We start from the raw sequence: 18,264 nt of genomic DNA, 5'->3' as shown, positions 1-18,264 counted from the left end.
GAAAAAAATAAAACTCAAAAGGCATATTTTTCTATTCATTCATTTTCCATTATCTTTGGAATTTCTACTAATTTTGACATGGTATTTAAGTAGCTAATAGTGTTTTCACTTGAAATGCGTCTATTTAAAAGATTGCCAATCTATAAAATGACCCTACTTATTTCTTGTAATTAGTTATTTTTATTTGTAAACTTTCTTTAATTTTTGTAATTTATAATAATTTCAGCATGATTCATGAGTAGATAATAATGTTCTCATCCGAAATGCGTTGGATTAAATTATCTCTAATCGATACAAAGCACCCTATAGGTTTCCTATAATTATGTTTCTACTGATTCATTTTCATTAATTTTTAGAATTTATACTAATTCCAACATGATACGATAGTACGTAATAATGTTCTCACTCGAAAACTGGTCAAAAAGATTACGGACATGAATGCGTATTATAGGAATGGTTTACAGATTGCTCAATCACATCACTAGTCTGCAGGTTTTTACATTCAGTAACGGAATGTAATTGGGCATTTAAAGAAATATTTCAGCATAACAAATTTAGAGGACAGATACTTTTACAATTATTGCATAACTATATAAATTTTCAGAAATAAAATCAGTTAAAATACATCTATGCTGATGACACGACCATCTACGGCAACACATCAAAGGCTGTAAATGACAAAGTTCTCTCTGATTCTCTCTCCTCTGATCTCGAGCGCGTGGTTCAGTGGGAGAAGATGTGGCTGGTTACCTGTAATGCATCTGAAACCAAACTCCTATCCTTACATCATCAACGCTCTGATCCCGATCTGGCATCAATTGTGATGGATGGCTCTCGTCTGGGTGAGGCCCCGTGTTTTGACAAGCTTCTGGGTTTGACCTTTACTCCTGATCTGAAATGGAACATGTACATCAAGTCTGTTGCCAAGGTCGCTGGAAAGATGGTGGGATCCTTCTACCGCTCCAGAAGATATCTCACTACTGATGCAATTATCTATCTATATAAAAGGCAACCTCTCTCCCACAGAAGAGACGTTGCGAGCCTATCCTTGTTTTATCGTTATTTCCATGGCAGGTGCTCGTCTGAACTCCAATCTCTGGTCCCCCCTCGCCAATCTTTCACGAAAAACACCCGTCTAGCTGAATCCACTGTGAAAAATTTCCCCCACTCTTTATCTGTGCCTAAATCAAAACGCGGATTCCATGAACAAAGCTTCTTTCTTAGAACTGCACGCCTGTGGAACTCTGTTCCGTCTGCCTGCTTCCCACCGGACTACAACTTGGATGTGTTCAAGTCCAATGTTAACAAATTCCTAATGAACTGTCCCCTTAAGTAAACACTTCATCAAATCTCCACACTAACGTAATGTACTTGCAATAACCCTTATCCTTGAGTGGCTTCCGGGCCTTGATAAGTGGTGATCACTGTGTAAAAAAAAAAAAAAAATACCGGATCCATTTCAAACTTAACATTAAACAGATGTGTACTTCTGCAGCTTATGGACAGTGCTGAAATAATAGTGGTATTATTTATTGACCCACTCTTAACATGAGAGGTGCCTAACTATTCCAGAAAACAATACCTATGTTTTTTTTTTATTTATTTATTTATTTATTTTTTTGCTTGTCTTGCTTTTGTAACTTAATATTGAGACGGACTCAGACTTATATTAAATTTTAGTTTTAATTTTGCTGATACATGTTTTTTTTTTTGTGTTATATGATTATGAATTTTTTTTTTTTTTTTTTTCCAGATGGAAATTGTTCTATCAATGGCCCATAAAGTGGACGATAGATTAAACCCTAGTAATAATTCTGCTATTCCCAATAAGGAAAATGTTATTGATAATCTCATTATAAAATGTTCGGAAATAGTTAAATTAGAAGCCAAAAATGTGGATTTGGATTATGCTGTAAAAGGTGAGTATTCTATTTTTTGGGGGCGTTGCCCGGTCGTAAAATATGCTTAAGTATGATATTTTAATTTGTTCAGACTTCTACAGTATCCTACTCAGGAAAAAAGGTACTTGTACAGTATAGTACCCATACGAAAAAAAAAAGAACATCTTACCTGTAACGTACATAAGTTATCAAAACCGAAAATCATGTAATATATTCTGGTAGTATGACATTTATATAAGAAATAAGGTGCTTCTTCACTATAGCACTCTGATGTAAAAGCAAACAAACTCTTACCTGTAAATTATTTTAAATATGTGTTGTACATTACCCGCCCTAAGTAAGGAAATTTTTTTCCATATAAATTTCCTGTCCTAGGGCAGGTACAATTATTTCATACATATAATACCCGTCCTAGGATAGGTAAACTATTCTTTTGCTCAAGATGGCAAATAATGCATAAGCATCAAAAGTTACTCTATCCTAAGAATAACAGGTATGTTCAAAATTTTTCTCATTGTCTTATATGGTCCCGAGCAACGCCGGGTAGCCTTGCTAGTCTATTATAAAATGTTCTGAAATAGTTAAATTAGAAGCTAAAAATGTGGATTTGGGGATTATGCTGTAAAAGGTGAATATTATATGTGGAGGGGGAGGGCGGTCGTTAAATACGCTTAAATATATTTTAATTTGTTCAGATTTCGTTTTGTTTCGTATATATTATTATAGAGTTTCGATTTCAAAAGTAAAAAAATAAATAAATAAAAAATTGGGGTGCCATCAGCTAGAATCAAAACCGAAAGCAAAACTGTAGCATTCAAAGCTGGTGTCATTACCACTGTACTAACTTGGCATGCATATGAATCGATTAAAAATAAACTAAGACGAATGTACAAAATGTATAACGTTTTTTTTTTTTTTTTTTTTTTTTCAATTTTGACTCCTTAAAAACTATTTTAACTAGCTAAAGACCCATAGAAGAACGGTCGGCAAAAAATCCAATCATAGAAGCCTCTAGCGCTGCTCTGCGACTTTTAGTTTCAGAAGAGATAGTGTTTAAAAATATGGAGACAGACACAGACTTACTTGGCATAGCCTTATCCTCGAGTGGCCTGTGGTCCTTGATAAGTGGTGATTCCTTTGTAAAAAAAAAAAAAAAAAATATCCTCCTTCAGTGTTTTCTTCAGTGTTGCCACTTTGATGCTCATCTCTCTTGCTGGAATCTTGTTACATTTTCTTTTTTCCACTTTATGACAAATTTTGTTATGTGAACAAGTTAGAACCACTGCTATGATCTTTCTTGTTTCTATTTCCATATCTCCTTTGCAGTTTGTCAACTCATAATTCATGCCCTTCAAGATATTCAACGAGTACTTAGCGGTAGTTAAGATTTCTTATTTTTTTAATCCAGTGTAAATAATCATTATCATAGTACTTTTCAGTTATCCGTGGTCAACAATTCTCAAACCACCAATAATACACAGTAACATCTAACTGTTGCACTTTATCACTATTAAATATTTCGGATGCTTTTGAAATAAAAGAATATGAAAAAAAATCAAGTTTATCCAAAACAGTGTTTGTATAGATATAGTATATGGATATATGGAAAATTTAATTACAGTTTTAAAAAATGTTATTAAAGTAAAAGATATCCAAAGAGGAATCTATACTATTTATAAAATTCTAAATGTTTATTTATGTGTGTGTGCCTATATACCAATAAAACTTTCAAATGGCTGCACCGAATTGAAAAATTCTTTTTTTCCACGAAAGTTATAAGTCCCTAGATTGTCCTTATCTATATATGGTTTGTAACGAACAACGCCGAGTCACGCAAAAAGCCTGAAATAAGGGTATTTGGGACATTTCGTAAACTTGTCGAAAAAGTTATCTGCCCATATCAATGAAATTTAGCACTTTCTGTATACAGTTGCGGTAACATCTTTCGGCATACGGACAGGACTTGTGGCGCAATGGATAACGCATCTGACTACGGATCAGAAGATTCCAGGTTCGAATCCTGGCAAGTTCGTAATAATTTTAATTATTTTTATCCAACGTTTACTCATTATCCTTACCCTTAGAGTATTTTTGTTTTTTTCAGTGATTTTGTTTTGTGCATATGGGAATTTCCCATGCTCCTAGTTCACAGGGTAAGCGTTGATGGTAAGACAATGTTGAGTGTACTTAATGTTGAGTGTACTCAATTTTGTGTTTGACTTGACATTGTGTGTGCCGACGCGGCGCAGCTGCTAGTAATAAATAAAATGATGCTTGTATATTTTTGAGTTGAGGATCGATAATTATTATTGTATTGTGTATTATGAATCCTCATCTAAAAAAAAAAAAAATACAAACATCATATCAAAAGACGGAATGGACCCAGATTTATTAAAAATAGAAATAGACTTGGCGTTTTGAATTTCTGTGCTCGTTACGAAAGCAAAAAACCAAACATTTTTCACTATTCACCAATAACAGTAAGTGAATGCACCTGAAGACAGTCGGAGGTTACATTGGTTGAAACGTTGTGAAAAAAAAGCAACCAAGATGAGAATAATAGTCCAAACAATAAATAAAATGTTGTCTTTTTTATATGTAATAAAACAATTAAAAAGAATGTTAAAAAGAAAAATGTCTGTTGTTGGTAACAAATCAAATGGAAATTATGACTTCTCAGACTTTTCTAGAAAAATAATGAAACCTTTTAAGAAATAATGTTTGAAATTTAACCTGCTTTCAATTACACACCGGGATCAGAATTTGCAATTGAAAGGATTAGCAAAGTTTTGAATTGTGGCTTGATCATAACAAAGAATTCTATAACTATTGTTTTCTTTTCTTTTTTTCCAGATTTAGATTCAAATCGCTTAAACGGACAGTTACCTGATAAAGACTTAACGCCATGGGAAGGTGATATAGAAGATGGAAAAATGTCAAGTCTAGAAAGTGATGCATCAGTAAGTTCAGACTTTTTGCTTATTCCTCTTTCCTTTCTCTTTTGTTATTTTTCTTTTAAGAATTTTATTGCAATCAATGAAATATTTTCCAGTTTCGTGCATACTTTTTTTTTTTTTTTTTTTTTGTGAAGATTTCTACTTTGATGTCCTTGTTTTTATCCTGTTTTTTTTTTTTTTTTTTTTTCTTATGAAGATTTCTACTTTGATGTCTTTGTTTTTATCCTGTTTTTTTTTTTTTTTTTTTTTTTTTTTTTTTTCATACAAATCTAATACTCATTTTCTTGTAGAATGGTTGGGATCCCTCTGATATGTTTAAAACGAACTACGAACAGTTCAATGTAAAATCAACATACGATGAAAATTTATCTCAATACACGTAAGTTTATTTTATGTAATAAAATATTTCCTTATCTCCAAAATGTGCGAAGATGTATTATAATCAATCAAATGAATGTTCTGTAATAAATGTGTGTTCTAATGGTTATAATTATGTGTAATCAAATAAATGGTTACGTATGAATGACAAAAAAAAAATCAGATAAAAACAATAAGATCAAATTAATTGATGCTTAGCTGTATTATTTGGATTATTCAAACTACTCATCTCGTATTGAATGTTACTCTCATGACAATGTAACCTCCAGCCTCCTTCATATGTGTCTTATCAAACTTGAGGAATCTATATGGAATTTTAAACAGAACTCTTTATCTAATGCATGAGAGCAGTATGCTACAGCCATGACCCTGTGGAAGCCTTAAGTAATTCACAATTGTATCCTAGTATCGCCCACACTGACGATTGAATTCTAAACCTCAATCATTCTCAATCATTAAATCATTTTTCTCTGATAGGCTCATAAGAGTAATGGTTGATGGGCAGAAATCAGAGGCCCACAGTATTAATGCTTGAGTCCCTCAGGGGTCCATCCTGGGCCCAACTCTCTTCTTGATCTACATCAATGATCTCCCAAAACACATATTTAAATCATTCGTTGACATCTATGCTGATGACACGATCATCTATGGCAATACATCAAATGCTGTAAACGACAAAGTTCTGTCTGATTCGCTCTCCTCTGATCTTGAGCGCGTTGTACAGTGGGGGAAGAGGTGGCTGGTTACTTTTAATGCATCTAAAACCAAACTCCTATCTTTACATCATCAACACTCTGATCCCCATCTGACATGAATTGAAATGGATGGCTCTCTAGGGGAAGCTCCATGTTTTGATAAGCTTCTGGGCTTGACCTTTACTCCTGACCTGAAATGGAACACGTACATCAAGTCAGTTGCCAAGGTCACTGGAAAAATGTTAGGATCCTTCTACCACTCCAGAATATATCTCACTGCTGATGTAATTCTCTATCTATATAAAAGCTAAGTACGTCCAAGGATGGAGTACTGCTGCCACATCTGGGCAGGAGCTGCTAAAAACAGCCTATCCTGTCTTGACAGAGTACAAAATAGACTTCGTGGCTTTGTGGGGGATGCCCTTTTCTCTTCCCTGCAACCTCTCTACCACAGGAGAGACGTTGCGAGCCTGTCTTTGTTTTATCGTTACTTCCATGGCAAGTACTCGTCTGAGCTCTCTGGTCCCCCCTCGCCAATCTTTCACAATAAACACCCGTCTAGCTGAAACCATTTTTCCCACTCTTTATCTGTGCCAAAACCAAAATGTAGATTTCATTAACAAAGCTTCTTTCTCAGAAGTGCATGCCTGTGGAACTCTCTTCCATTTGCCTGTTTCCCACCTGACTACAACCTGGATGTCTTCAAGTCCGATCTAAACAAATTCCTGATGAACCGCCCCCTTAAGTAATGACACTTTATCAAATCTCCAATCCTTACGATTACAACGATACTATCCCATTGATTACTGTACACGCAATAACCCTTATCCCCGAACGGCTTCCGGGCCTTGATAAGTGGTGACTACCTTGTAAAAAAAAAGAAAAAAGAAAGCCTTCTGAAGAGCATCACTTAAAACTGAATTTTACTTTATATGTTACACCACAGATCCTTTTAGACAACCTATTGTTCTTAGATAAGTCTTACTACTTATCACTATAGTTCCTTACACATTACTATATATATATATATATATATATATCACACTCTCACCCTACCCACTCCTGAATTAGCCATAGACTGCCAGATTCATTCATACAAGAGATTGGCTGTTGAATGAAAACCACAAAAACCATACTGAACATCACTAAAAAGGCCCAGATTTTCCAGAAACTCAACAAGCTTGCCGTTTACTAACCTCTCAAAATCTTTGCTAATAAGAGAGAGAAAACTAACAGGATCAGACCAATCACCAGCATTTTTAAAGATGGGGACAACAGAGGACTCCTTCCAATGAGAAAGGAAACAGGGACGAGATGAACAGATATTGAATAATTTTGAAAGGGTAGAAGGAAGTTAAGGAGCATGATGTTTGAAAACAATAACAGGAATCAAATCAGGACCAGAAGTCTTAGACCAGTTAAGATCAGTTTGAATTCTGGCAATCATGTTAAGAGTAATAATTACAGAATCAACAGACTGATCAGTTTTTGAAGGAAAATCTAGAACAGCACCAAAGTCAAAGAAAGAATAATCTCAGTCTCTTTGGGTTTTTTTCTATTGCAATCTTTTCGTTTTTTGCTTTTCATTTGCAATCTGTTTTTTTTTTTTTCTCTTTCTCACAATCTCTGTCTATTTCTCTCTCTCTCTCTCTCTCTCTTTTTCTCTCTTTCTCTCTTTCTCCTTTTCTCTCTTTCTCTTTTTCTCTCTCTCTCTTTCTCTTTTTCTCTCTCTCTTTCTTTCTCTCTCTCTTTCTTTCTCTCTTTCTCTCTCTCTCTTTCTTTCTCTCTTTCTCTCTCTCTCTTTCTTTCTCTCTTTCTCTCTCTCTCTTTCTTTCTCTCTTTCTCTCTCTCTTTCTTTCTCTCTTTCTCTCTCTCTCTTTCTCTCTCTCTCTTCTCTCTCTTTCTCTCTCTCTCTCTTTCTCTCTCTCTCTCTTTCTCTCTCTCTCTCTCTCTCTCTCTCTCTCTCTCTCTCTCTCTTTCTCTCTCTCTCTTTCTCTCTCTCTCTTTCTCTCTCTCTTTTTCTCTCTCTCTCTTTCTCTCTCTCTTTTTCTCTTTCTCTCTCTCTTTTTCTCTTTCTCTCTCTCTTTTTCTCTTTCTCTCTCTCTTTTTCTCTTTCTCTCTCTCTTTTTCTCTTTCTCTCTCTCTCTTTTTCTCTTTCTCTCTCTCTTTTTCTCTTTCTCTCTCTCTTTCTCTCTTTTTCTTTCTCTTTCTCTCTCTCTTTTTCTTTCTCTTTTTTCTTTCTCTTTTTTCTTTCTCTTTTTTCTTTCTCTTTTTTCTTTCTCTTTTTTCTTTCTCTTTTTTCTTTCTCTTTTTTCTTTCTCTTTTTTCTTTCTCTTTTTTCTTTCTCTTTTTTCTTTCTCTCTTTTTCTCTCTCTCTTTTTCTCTCTCTCTTTTTCTCTCTCTCTTTTTCTCTCTCTCTTTCTCTCTCTCTCTTTTTCTCTCTCTCTTTTTCTCTCTCTTTCTCTTTTTCTCTTTCTCTCTCTCTTTCTCTTTCTCTCTCTCTCCTTGTAATGTTTCTCTTTTACCGAATCTTTTTGTTTTATTTTCATTCTTACAATCTCTCTCTCAATCTCTTATTTTTTCTCTCCTTTCCATCATCTTCAGACGTAATAGCAACTTAAAGAACAGTAAAATTTAATTTGACAAAATTATGCTAGTGTATGTAGACTTAACTTTGGTCAAGGATATCAGTTGACGAAGATTTGTCTCTCATGGATGATGTGTGTGTGTGTGTGTGTGTGTGTGTGTGTGTGTGTGTGTGTGTGTGTGCTTCGATAACCTGAATGAATTGACTTGATTAGAAAAAAAAAAATCAAGAACTGTGACAAATTTGTTTAAAACAAAAACAAACCTGACAGCTATTGCTGTATTTGTGTGACCAACATCTATAGACATTTATTCTGTTGTAATATAATATCATTTGAGTTACGTTCCTTGTTTCTTGATCCATTGGGGCTTTGCACACTACAACAAGGAAATTCTTAATTCACAATGTGAGGCAAAAACATTACCTTCGGGCCAAGATCAACCCCCACCCAACCCCAGTTTCTTTGATCCTGCCTAGAGTTTCAGCCCCATATAGAGAATGACTTGCTTGCTTTCGGCAAACACCAAGCCGGAAAACAATGAGCATTCTACCACCTAAAGAGGGTTGAGTGGGTTTCACTAACATTTCTTATATTTTTTGCCCCCCCCCCTCCCCATTTCAAACCAATGAAATAAAATTAAACAAACGACTTTTTATAAAATTTCATGTTCACAAATTTATTTTATTGTTTATTTAAAAAAAAAAATATATGCACACACACACAATATAATTTGGGAATCTTAGATAGAATGACCCCTGGTGTTCTCGAGGTATTGTGGTGAATGAGAACCTCAGCAAGGATCAAGCATAGACTAACAAATATGATGAGGATGACCATAGATATCCCCTCCCCAATTTTTGAGTGGCCTTTTGCCTAATTTTTTGTTTTTACTGTTTTGTTGTAAACTTTTCAGAGTAAATAGAAAAATATTTAACTCAAAGTGTAGTATCTGTTCTGATACTACACTTCAATTTTTTGTTCTTAGTTAGTGGAGGAGAAATCATTCACGGCTGAGACAATTTTTATTTTTGTTCCTTCCCCCCACATTAAAAACCAACCTTGGTGTCTAACTCTGCCCTCGTGGGGAGGCAAGTAACTAGGAACTCTACAAGTATTTATCACTTCATATTTATATCTGTTTAAAAAAAAAATACTTAAGATATGATTGTGTATATCAATGTATGAAACTAATCTTGTTTTATGTTTCTGTTCCAATTTTCAGAACCCCATTGGAAAAAAGAGACACAAAGGAATATAAGGAACGGGAAGAAGCTGCTGCAAAGTTAGCTGATGAAATAGAAAGAAGTGATAGTTACAGGCATCGTATATCATTAGAGAATGGAGAGGGTGAAGATGAGGAAAAGTTTGCTGCTGTGATAAAACCCGATTTAACTAATAATAATGTAGGAACAGGAAGGTAAGGTTATATATCATCGTAGGTATGAAATACTTGAGCGCTTCTATGAATGAAAAATTGGAAAAAGTGTATATTTTAGCAGAAACATTATCGGCATTCAGGCATATTCCTCGAGATATTTCATTGTTGCATTACCTCCCCTGTTTTCTAGACGGTGATAGATGATTCGGTGTCTCCGACGAAACATCTTCCAACAGATATGTATTATAATATATAATATTATTTTTTATTATTATTTTATATGAAAATAAGTTGAACAATGTGGACAATTCTCATTTTTATTTAATAAATGTGTAATATTTTTATTTCTTGTAATTGTTAACTGTTTATGTGAAACATTCTTAAAAGTAAATAATCATATTTTTACAGAAAAAAGTAAATAATCATATTTTTACAGAAAAAAGTAAATAATCATATTTTTACAGAAAAAAGTAAATAATATTTTTACAGAAAAAAGTAAATAATCATATTTTTACAGAAAAAAGTAAATAATATTTTTACAGAAAAAAGTAAATAATATTTTTACAGAAAAAGTAAATAATATTTTTACAGAAAAAAGTAAATAATCATATTTTTACAGAAAAAAGTAAATAATCATATTTTTACAGAAAAAAGTAAATAATCATATTTTTACAGAAAAAAGTAAATAATCATATTTTTACACCAAACTACTACTAAAAGTAAATAATCATATTTTTACACCAAACTACTACTAAAAGTAAATAATCATATTTTTACACCAAACTACTACTACTGTTATGGAGTGGCCGAGCAGAAGCAGTAAATTATCTGTTTATTTGTTTATCTAATTATCTGTTTATCGATATATTGGGAATAAATAATAAAAAATAATGTAATATTATAATATTTTTTTATTAACTTTATATGAAAATAAGTGCAACAATGTGAACAATTCTTAATTCAATAAATGTGTAATATTTATTTCTTATCCCAAACTACTACTACTAATAATAATAATAATTCATCTATGAATGTGATAAATTTCTTCAGTTAAAATATCTGTTGGAAGCTGTTTTGTCGCGGATGTCAAATCATCTATCATGGTCTAGAAAACATGGAAGATAATGCAATAATGAAATGTCTTAAGAAATATGTCGGAATTTCACATTATCTATTAAAAAAACTGTTTATTTGTAAATTTTATTATAAGTGTTTTACATTCTTACTTTTCTGGTTAAGATTAGTAGGTCTTTTTTTTTTTTTTTTAATGATGAAGGGTGTCCGGTCTTGCCTGGTTGTAAAATACACTTAAATATATTTTAATTCATGTAGGTTTCATATTTAATATTATAGAGCCAATTCTCTATCGAGTATTATATTGTACCTAATATATAATACTGATTTCAAAAGTAATAAAAAAAGAAAAAAAAAATGACTTGTGTCCCATCAGCTAGAATTGAAACTCATAGTTCTTGAGAAGCTTCCTTAATTTTATAAGTGCTCAATATCCTGGATAGAACAGGTAGTAACCCAAACATGAGTTAACTTTATTTTAGCAGTACACTGGACCCCAAATAGAGCGGGTTTAAACAGTATCACCTTTTTTTTTTTCTTGTCCGGGAGCAATATTTCTAAACTGAGGCAGCATTAATTCAATAAAATTTTTTCCATGTGGATAATTTTATTTCCACAGAAAACAAATAACTCTTCTGTACTTTCACCTTAAAATTGGTGCTTAAGAACGAAAATCGAAAGCTGCAAAATTGAATTTCATATTTAGTATGTAGTTGAATAAATGAACTCTGTTAAAGTTATATTTTTATTTATTTAGTTATATCACAGTTGAAGCTTTATATAAGGAACTAAATCTGAAGGGATACCATTTACTTCGGACTTTGAATTGGGGATTATTTGGCTTTGTTCGACAATCATGGCTAAACCGCAGGGTTGCTAGACCATAAATGTTTGAAGCCAAGTTTTTGAAACCTGAAGCTAAGTTTTCAAAAAATATATCTAATCCTGAAAAACTATCTTTATTATTATTTTTTATTTTTTTTTAGTTTTGTATTGCTTTCTTTAGCAGTTACGCATGAATTAGAAATCTTTAGCTTTTAATAATATGCTTTTGGGGAAATCAATTTTTTTTTTTTTTTTTTTTTTATTTATTTATTTATTTTTTTTTTTTAATGCTAAGCAACATTAATGATACATTGTATAGTTTACATATTTTTTTTAAGTGTACCAGATGACTTTAAAGAAATTTGAAAACGTTATATTTAAAGAATTGTTGATGAGTACCTTCAGCCAAATACCACTTCTCCCAAAATTAGATTCTTCTTTACTTAGGCAATTACATGTTAAAAAAAAACCCAAATATTTTAGAATTTAGTTTTGCATATAAATTTAACATAAATTTATTATCCATTTTTAGTCGATTAAGAGTATATGATTTTTTTTTCTTAATTAATGACGATAATGTGTGTGTGTGTTCTTTTAGGGGGTGATTAAAAACTTCACAAGCCCTAAGCCCATGTGGCAATAGTCCCTCACGCTCCCAAAATCTCTCCCTTTAAGACTATCAATAACCCTAAGTTCAGGTACCCCCCCCCCCAATCTTCTTAGATTTAACTAGAATATTAGATGTCATTCATATGCTATCTGAATGGAAAGTGAGTGATCGTTTTACATTAAACTTATATGTGAAAAAAAATAGTATAATCACATTTTTAAAGAGGTGAGTGTGATATAGCTGAGGATCCTCATACACATTTAATGAACTGATAATCTTGAAATTTGCATTCAAATTATATTTTGTATTTTATTTTACGTAAACTTAATTTTTGTGAAGATGTTTAAAAATCTTTAAAAGTTAAAAAGGCAGAATGTTATATTCACATAATACGTTTTTTTCTCTTTTTTTTAATTGCATATCAACTTAGTCCCCTTTGAGAGTGATACTGATTCCAATGTTTCTCTAACAATTTGTTGAACAATTTGTCTTTGATCTCAAAATATGCTTCATTTTCTAATGCCATTTCTTCATGGGAGCCAAATCTCTTTCCCTGGAGCATTATATTGAGGTCGCAGAGTTGAGGGGAGGGGTGTCTGGAAAATAGGTTGGGTGCAAAGTGTACTTCCTGGTGTTTTTTCATTGTTGTGATTAATTTGAGACACATGGTGCATTGTAAAAGCACTTTTTCTTCATTTGTGACAATTTTTTATCAATTTCTTCAAACATACAACTGCTATCTAGTATTCGCAATTGATTTTTTAAATTTTTTTTTAAAGCTAATCAATATACAAAATTCTTCTAAGCATGGAAAGTTATCAGGAAATTATAAATATTTATTCAGAAAATGAGTGAACAGATAGAGAGAAACAATTCTGGGGGAAAAAAAAAAAAAAGAAAAACAATGGTCAAAATAAATGCTTTATAATGCTACTGACTTAGGGGAAAAGGCTTACATGCAAAGTGGAGGAGGCTATAAATACACATTAGTTGTCTTAAAAAGTTACTCGAAAATGGAAAAAATGTAAACTTCTGTTTTATTGGGTAGCCGTTCATAGTGTTAAATAAGATCGATATAAATCCTATTGATTATTATTGGTGAAATGTTGCTTTCATACCTTGCTGGCGAGAAAACATAATTTTTAAAATCGAGTTTTCAACATTGATTTTTTTTTTTTTTTTTTTTTTAAATATTTCAATGTAAAATTTTATACTTTGCCTGCCAAATTGAAGAATTTTTTCAAAATGAAATAGTTGATGGCACAGACGTTAAAAGCAGTAGTAAAAATTTGTTGTTGAAAAAAGTTGGAACTAATCGCATTTGTCATTAAAATCATTATATAATTTAAATCAACCTACATAAAAAAATAATCATTGTACAAAAGAAAAATTATATCATTAGAAATAGGAAAGATTGAATTTTATCTACATACCAATTTCATAAATATAGCCAGTAAAATAGATATTGAATGTTAAATTTCATAAAAAGCCATTTATCTATTTTTGCTAGTTTGGCATACCTAACATCCTGTTTTTTTTGGGGGGGGGCATTGAAATCTTGAAAATGAACAAAAAGATAATAATATAAACAAAGTTAAGTTTTTTTTTTGGGTTTTTTTTTTTTTTCTAATAAAAATAAAAGATCTTGTTTGGAAATATGTCATTGGTAAGCGACTTTGCCCTCCTGTAAATTAAATATTTTACAGCTTTCATGTGTGGTCATAATTTTCTGACATTTCTTTATTCAAAAATTTGTCTTCTGGCATCTATGTGACTCCTAATTAAAATAGAATCCCAATACTAGAATAGATAGTACCCATAAATATATACTATATTCATAAACAATTTGGCAAGTGACAAAAAAGTACTCGCATACACTATTAATTTTTCTTCATTTTGGAGTAAATTTTTATTCCTAGCTCCGTGTTGCCACGGAAAAATTTTTTTTTTCTCAATATGATCAGAGAATACTTAGAAAGAATATTTTAAAAAAAGTTGTGTACTTTAGACGTGTGTGTGTGTGTATGTATATATATATATATTTGTAGTTATCGACATACAGTCCTGTTTCGTTGTATCACAACTCATCAGTGCCGCTAGACTAGCATCTCTCTCAAGCCAAGGATTGAACCTAGAACTGTCGTGTTGACAGTCGGCAGTTCTCCCACTCGACCACAGAAGGGACGCCCGCAAATAACTCGTCGGAATGTTTATTTAAATAGACATCCGCCACCACTCTTACAGTGCTCAAACCGCCTGTTTGTAAACAAACAAACAACAAGCTTCGCATTTTTCAGCCAATTAAGTAGCAGGTGAGATTATTTACGACAGTGCTCTACTCAAAGAGGGGGGCTTAAAATATATTTGTAGTCATCGACATAGTCCTGTTTCGTTGTATCACACTATATATATATATATATATATATATATATATATATATATATATATATATAATAAAATACACATCAAGTGCGCTTGAAAGCCAAATCACAACGTAATATTAGGAAAAAAATAAACAAATATTTTGCTTGTTTGAAATTTATAACATAAACATTTTTCGGAGCTATACTCCATCCTCAGTATGTTTTCTTTTTTTTGTTTTTTCTTGCCATGTTGTAAAGTTGGAGAAAGAAAAGTGTGTTTGTAAAGAGCCGCACGTTGTATCTCAGTGGTTGTATTTTGAAATATTGGAACGGTGCGTAGGCAATGCGAAAATGACGCCAAGGGTGTGGGTTCCATATAGAAATGTTTGAGGCATATTTTATTTAAGTTAAATCAACGTTTCTATATGGCACTCACACCCTTGACATATGTAGATTTTGGTGTGGAGGGAGGGGGTCTTGTTTTTCTCTTTTAAAAAATATATGAAAGGGGAGATATTTTTAAGTTATTGATATTTAGCTAAAATAACAGTGGTGATGGAGGGGTGCTAAAATGTATCCTGTATCAACAGAAAAAATTAAAAGTACAATATCTAAAAAAAAAAAAAAAAAAAAAAAAATCAACCCTTCATTAACAATCTTGAATCTGGGATGTCAAACTAAAAAAGTACAAATATGATGGCAATGTATATTTAGATGAATAACCTAGAAACGATGTCTTGAGAATAAGTAGATAATCATGTTTAACTCAGTCTGAAGAATGAGCTGCTTCGCAAACTTTTTTTTTTTTTTTTTCTAGAGGAAAACTAGGTTGCATGCAATGAATAACATAAAATTGAACTATTTTAATCTTTATAACTAAAAGTTTTGAATAGATTTTTTTTGTATGTTTTATAATATATTATTTATATTTCTTTTTGTGGACCTTCTTTTATCATGTTTTTTATTATATGAATTTCAAATTGCAAAATCTTATGTTTTTAAGAAAAAAAAAAAATGTTCTTTTCTAGTGGAAAACTAGGTTACATGCAATGGCTAACATAGAATTGAACTATTTTAATCTTTATAACTAAAAGTTTTGAATAGTATTTTTTATGTTTTATAAAAAGAAAGGAGGTCTTGTTTTTCTCTTAAAAAAAAAAATATATGAAAGGGGAGATATTTTAAAGTTATTTTTAGATAATCTCCCCTTAATTATGCATGTTTTGAATAGACTTTTTTGTATGTTTTATAATATATTATTTATGCATGTTTCTTTTGTGGACCTTCTTTTATCATTTTTTTCTTTTTAATATGGATTTCTGTCTTTTTCAGAAACACTGGACGCAAAATTCCTACTCGAAGTAGTGGTGTCAATCTTAGAGGTGGTAGTCATTCACCTAGTAATTTGAATAACAATCTAGTTAATAATAATAACGGTAATAATAACAATAACAGCAGGGAGATTCTGTGCAATATAACTCAGAGTAAGCCATGCATCAGTATACCTACATCTCCAACATGTGTACCATCAACACTGTCACAACAGCAGCCACAACCACCTCAAGTGATGTCTCTACCACCACCTCCAGCAACGCTATCAATTACCCCAATGCCACCTTCAGGAACAGGTACAACTCAGCAATCTCAGTCAACCTCTGCTGCATCACAGCAGATAACTTTATCTCAGCCTCAGATTGTTCAATCAGGCCATAGTAATTATTCCCAGCAGGCTCAACCGCGAGAGCAACCACCACCTCAGCCACAATCTTTGCCCTTGCAACAACAAGCCTCTAAACCTCATGAATCTCCTGGTATCTTTTCACCTTTGGAAAATATTAAAATAAATGGAAGTAAGTCCTATATTTTACTTGAACGAATAAATTCTAATTATGTCGATATATAAAAACTCGAAAGATGTCTTTCTTCTAATTTTTGCTTTTAATATCATATAGCGTCTGAAAAAGAAGACTGTTCACCTGACCCTTCACCGGACTGTTCACCTGCTGTGCCTGCCGAGAGCAAACACCCTTCTCTTCTTGATGACTGTCGGAGAAATTCAAGCGCTAAAGAAGGTAAGCATAGTTTTGTTCACTTTTTCCTGCTTTGTCTCATATCTTATTTACACTTGTACTTACAAGGAGTTGGTTGAGACAACTCCCAAATAAATTCGCTGTATCATGAGTCAAGGCAATCTATCCAGATCTGTCTATTAGGGTAGGTCAGTTTTGGAATACTAACGATGAGGGATGCAAATTACTATTAAAAAAGAAAAGAAAAAAAAAAACCCAAAAAATCACAAAATATTTTTCTTGAAAATTTTGTCGTTATTTGGGGAAATGAATTTAAATTGTAAAATAATTTAATATTCTCTTAAGATAAGTATTACTGAATAATGTCAGCAGATAAAATTGAGGCCAGGCAGTAAAGCAAATAAATTCAGTAATTATATGTAAGATTGTATTTTTATGTGCAGTATTAATACTGTTCTTCTATAAATCGAGTAATCTATAATATAAATCTCACCTGTCTGTTTAAATGTATGTATGTTTCGCAAAAACTTTTGACAGAGGCGAAGGATTTTCACGAGATCAACCCTGCGGACGACAAATATTGAAAAATTGGTTAAAAACATTACTTCTTTCACCCTCAACTAGGCGGTTTTCTACAGGGAGGGGTCACTTTTTTCACCGATATTTTCAAAAATCATCCCCTCTTTTCGATTTAAATCTACATCACTTCCAGTTTGGCGACCGGCACAACAGCAAAGACGTCACGTCTTCTTTTTATGTTTTTTCCTCCTTCGCGGTACAGGTTTGGGCCTGTCTGCCTACTACCACTTTTTTTTTTTTTTGTATTATACTCACACCTCCAAACACCCAGGCAATGCCGGGCACCCAGGCTAGTAGTTAGTAAAAACAAGATACTATGAAATATTTAACCTTCAATACAAATCTAGTTTAAGAATCTGGTCAAATTTATATCAAGATAATTATTTCCATGGACTGTAATTATCTCCCTTTAATATTGTTTATATAGTTTTTTAGTACTTGTACAGTTTAGTCAAGACATTAAAAAATGAAAATATCGAAAAAAGTTTAAATTGTATGTATCTGTTATGAAATGAAGTTCTCCGAAAAAAAAATTTCACTTAATTTCATCAAGTAGTTTTTTTTTTTTTTTTTTTTTACAGCGGAAAAACACGTTTTTATGAGAGCGCGTTGAAGGCAGCCATCTTGGATTAAATAAAAACTGTGTTTGAATTTTAGAAATACCAAAGGGAGATAACTCCAGTTAAAGTGCTGACACTCTCCCCATCTTTAATATTACCTTTTCTTCCTAAAAATCGAACATTTTGTTCGGTATCATAACAAATTGTTTTTTTTTTTGCTGTAAAAAAAAAAAAAAAAAATCTACTTGATGAAATTAAGTGAAATTTTTTTTCGGAGAACTTGGTTCCATAACGGATACATACAATTTAAACTTTTTTCGATATTT

At 32.1% G+C, this 18,264-nt stretch overlaps 1 protein-coding gene and 1 non-coding gene across 11 annotated transcripts in view; both read left to right on the top strand.

Moving 5' to 3' along the window:
• LOC145276914 (uncharacterized) overlaps positions 1–18,264 on the top strand; it is a 229,912-nt gene that overhangs the window by 72,302 nt on the left and 139,346 nt on the right. For all 10 annotated transcript variants that reach the window (XR_013868060.1, XM_080128431.1, XM_080128404.1 and 7 more), the window contains exons 7-12: positions 1,754–1,919; positions 4,755–4,861; positions 5,149–5,237; positions 9,742–9,936; positions 16,102–16,619; positions 16,722–16,841. Coding sequence is in view for 9 of the 10 variants with exons in the window: in XM_080128431.1 (XP_079984557.1) it covers positions 1,754–1,919; positions 4,755–4,861; positions 5,149–5,237; positions 9,742–9,936; positions 16,102–16,619; positions 16,722–16,841 (1,195 nt within the window). In the remaining variant the exon portion in view is untranslated. The remainder of the gene's footprint in view (positions 1–1,753; positions 1,920–4,754; positions 4,862–5,148; positions 5,238–9,741; positions 9,937–16,101; positions 16,620–16,721; positions 16,842–18,264) is intronic.
• Trnar-acg (transfer RNA arginine (anticodon ACG)) lies at positions 3,861–3,933 on the top strand. The gene has a single exon. It is a non-coding gene; the product is annotated as a tRNA-Arg (tRNA).

This window comes from Euprymna scolopes, chromosome 1 (genome assembly GCF_053919585.1).
Source record: "Euprymna scolopes isolate OS-2025 chromosome 1, ASM5391958v1, whole genome shotgun sequence".
Taxonomy (NCBI): domain Eukaryota; kingdom Metazoa; phylum Mollusca; class Cephalopoda; order Sepiida; family Sepiolidae; genus Euprymna; species Euprymna scolopes.
This window is presented reverse-complemented; position numbering and strand designations above follow the sequence as displayed.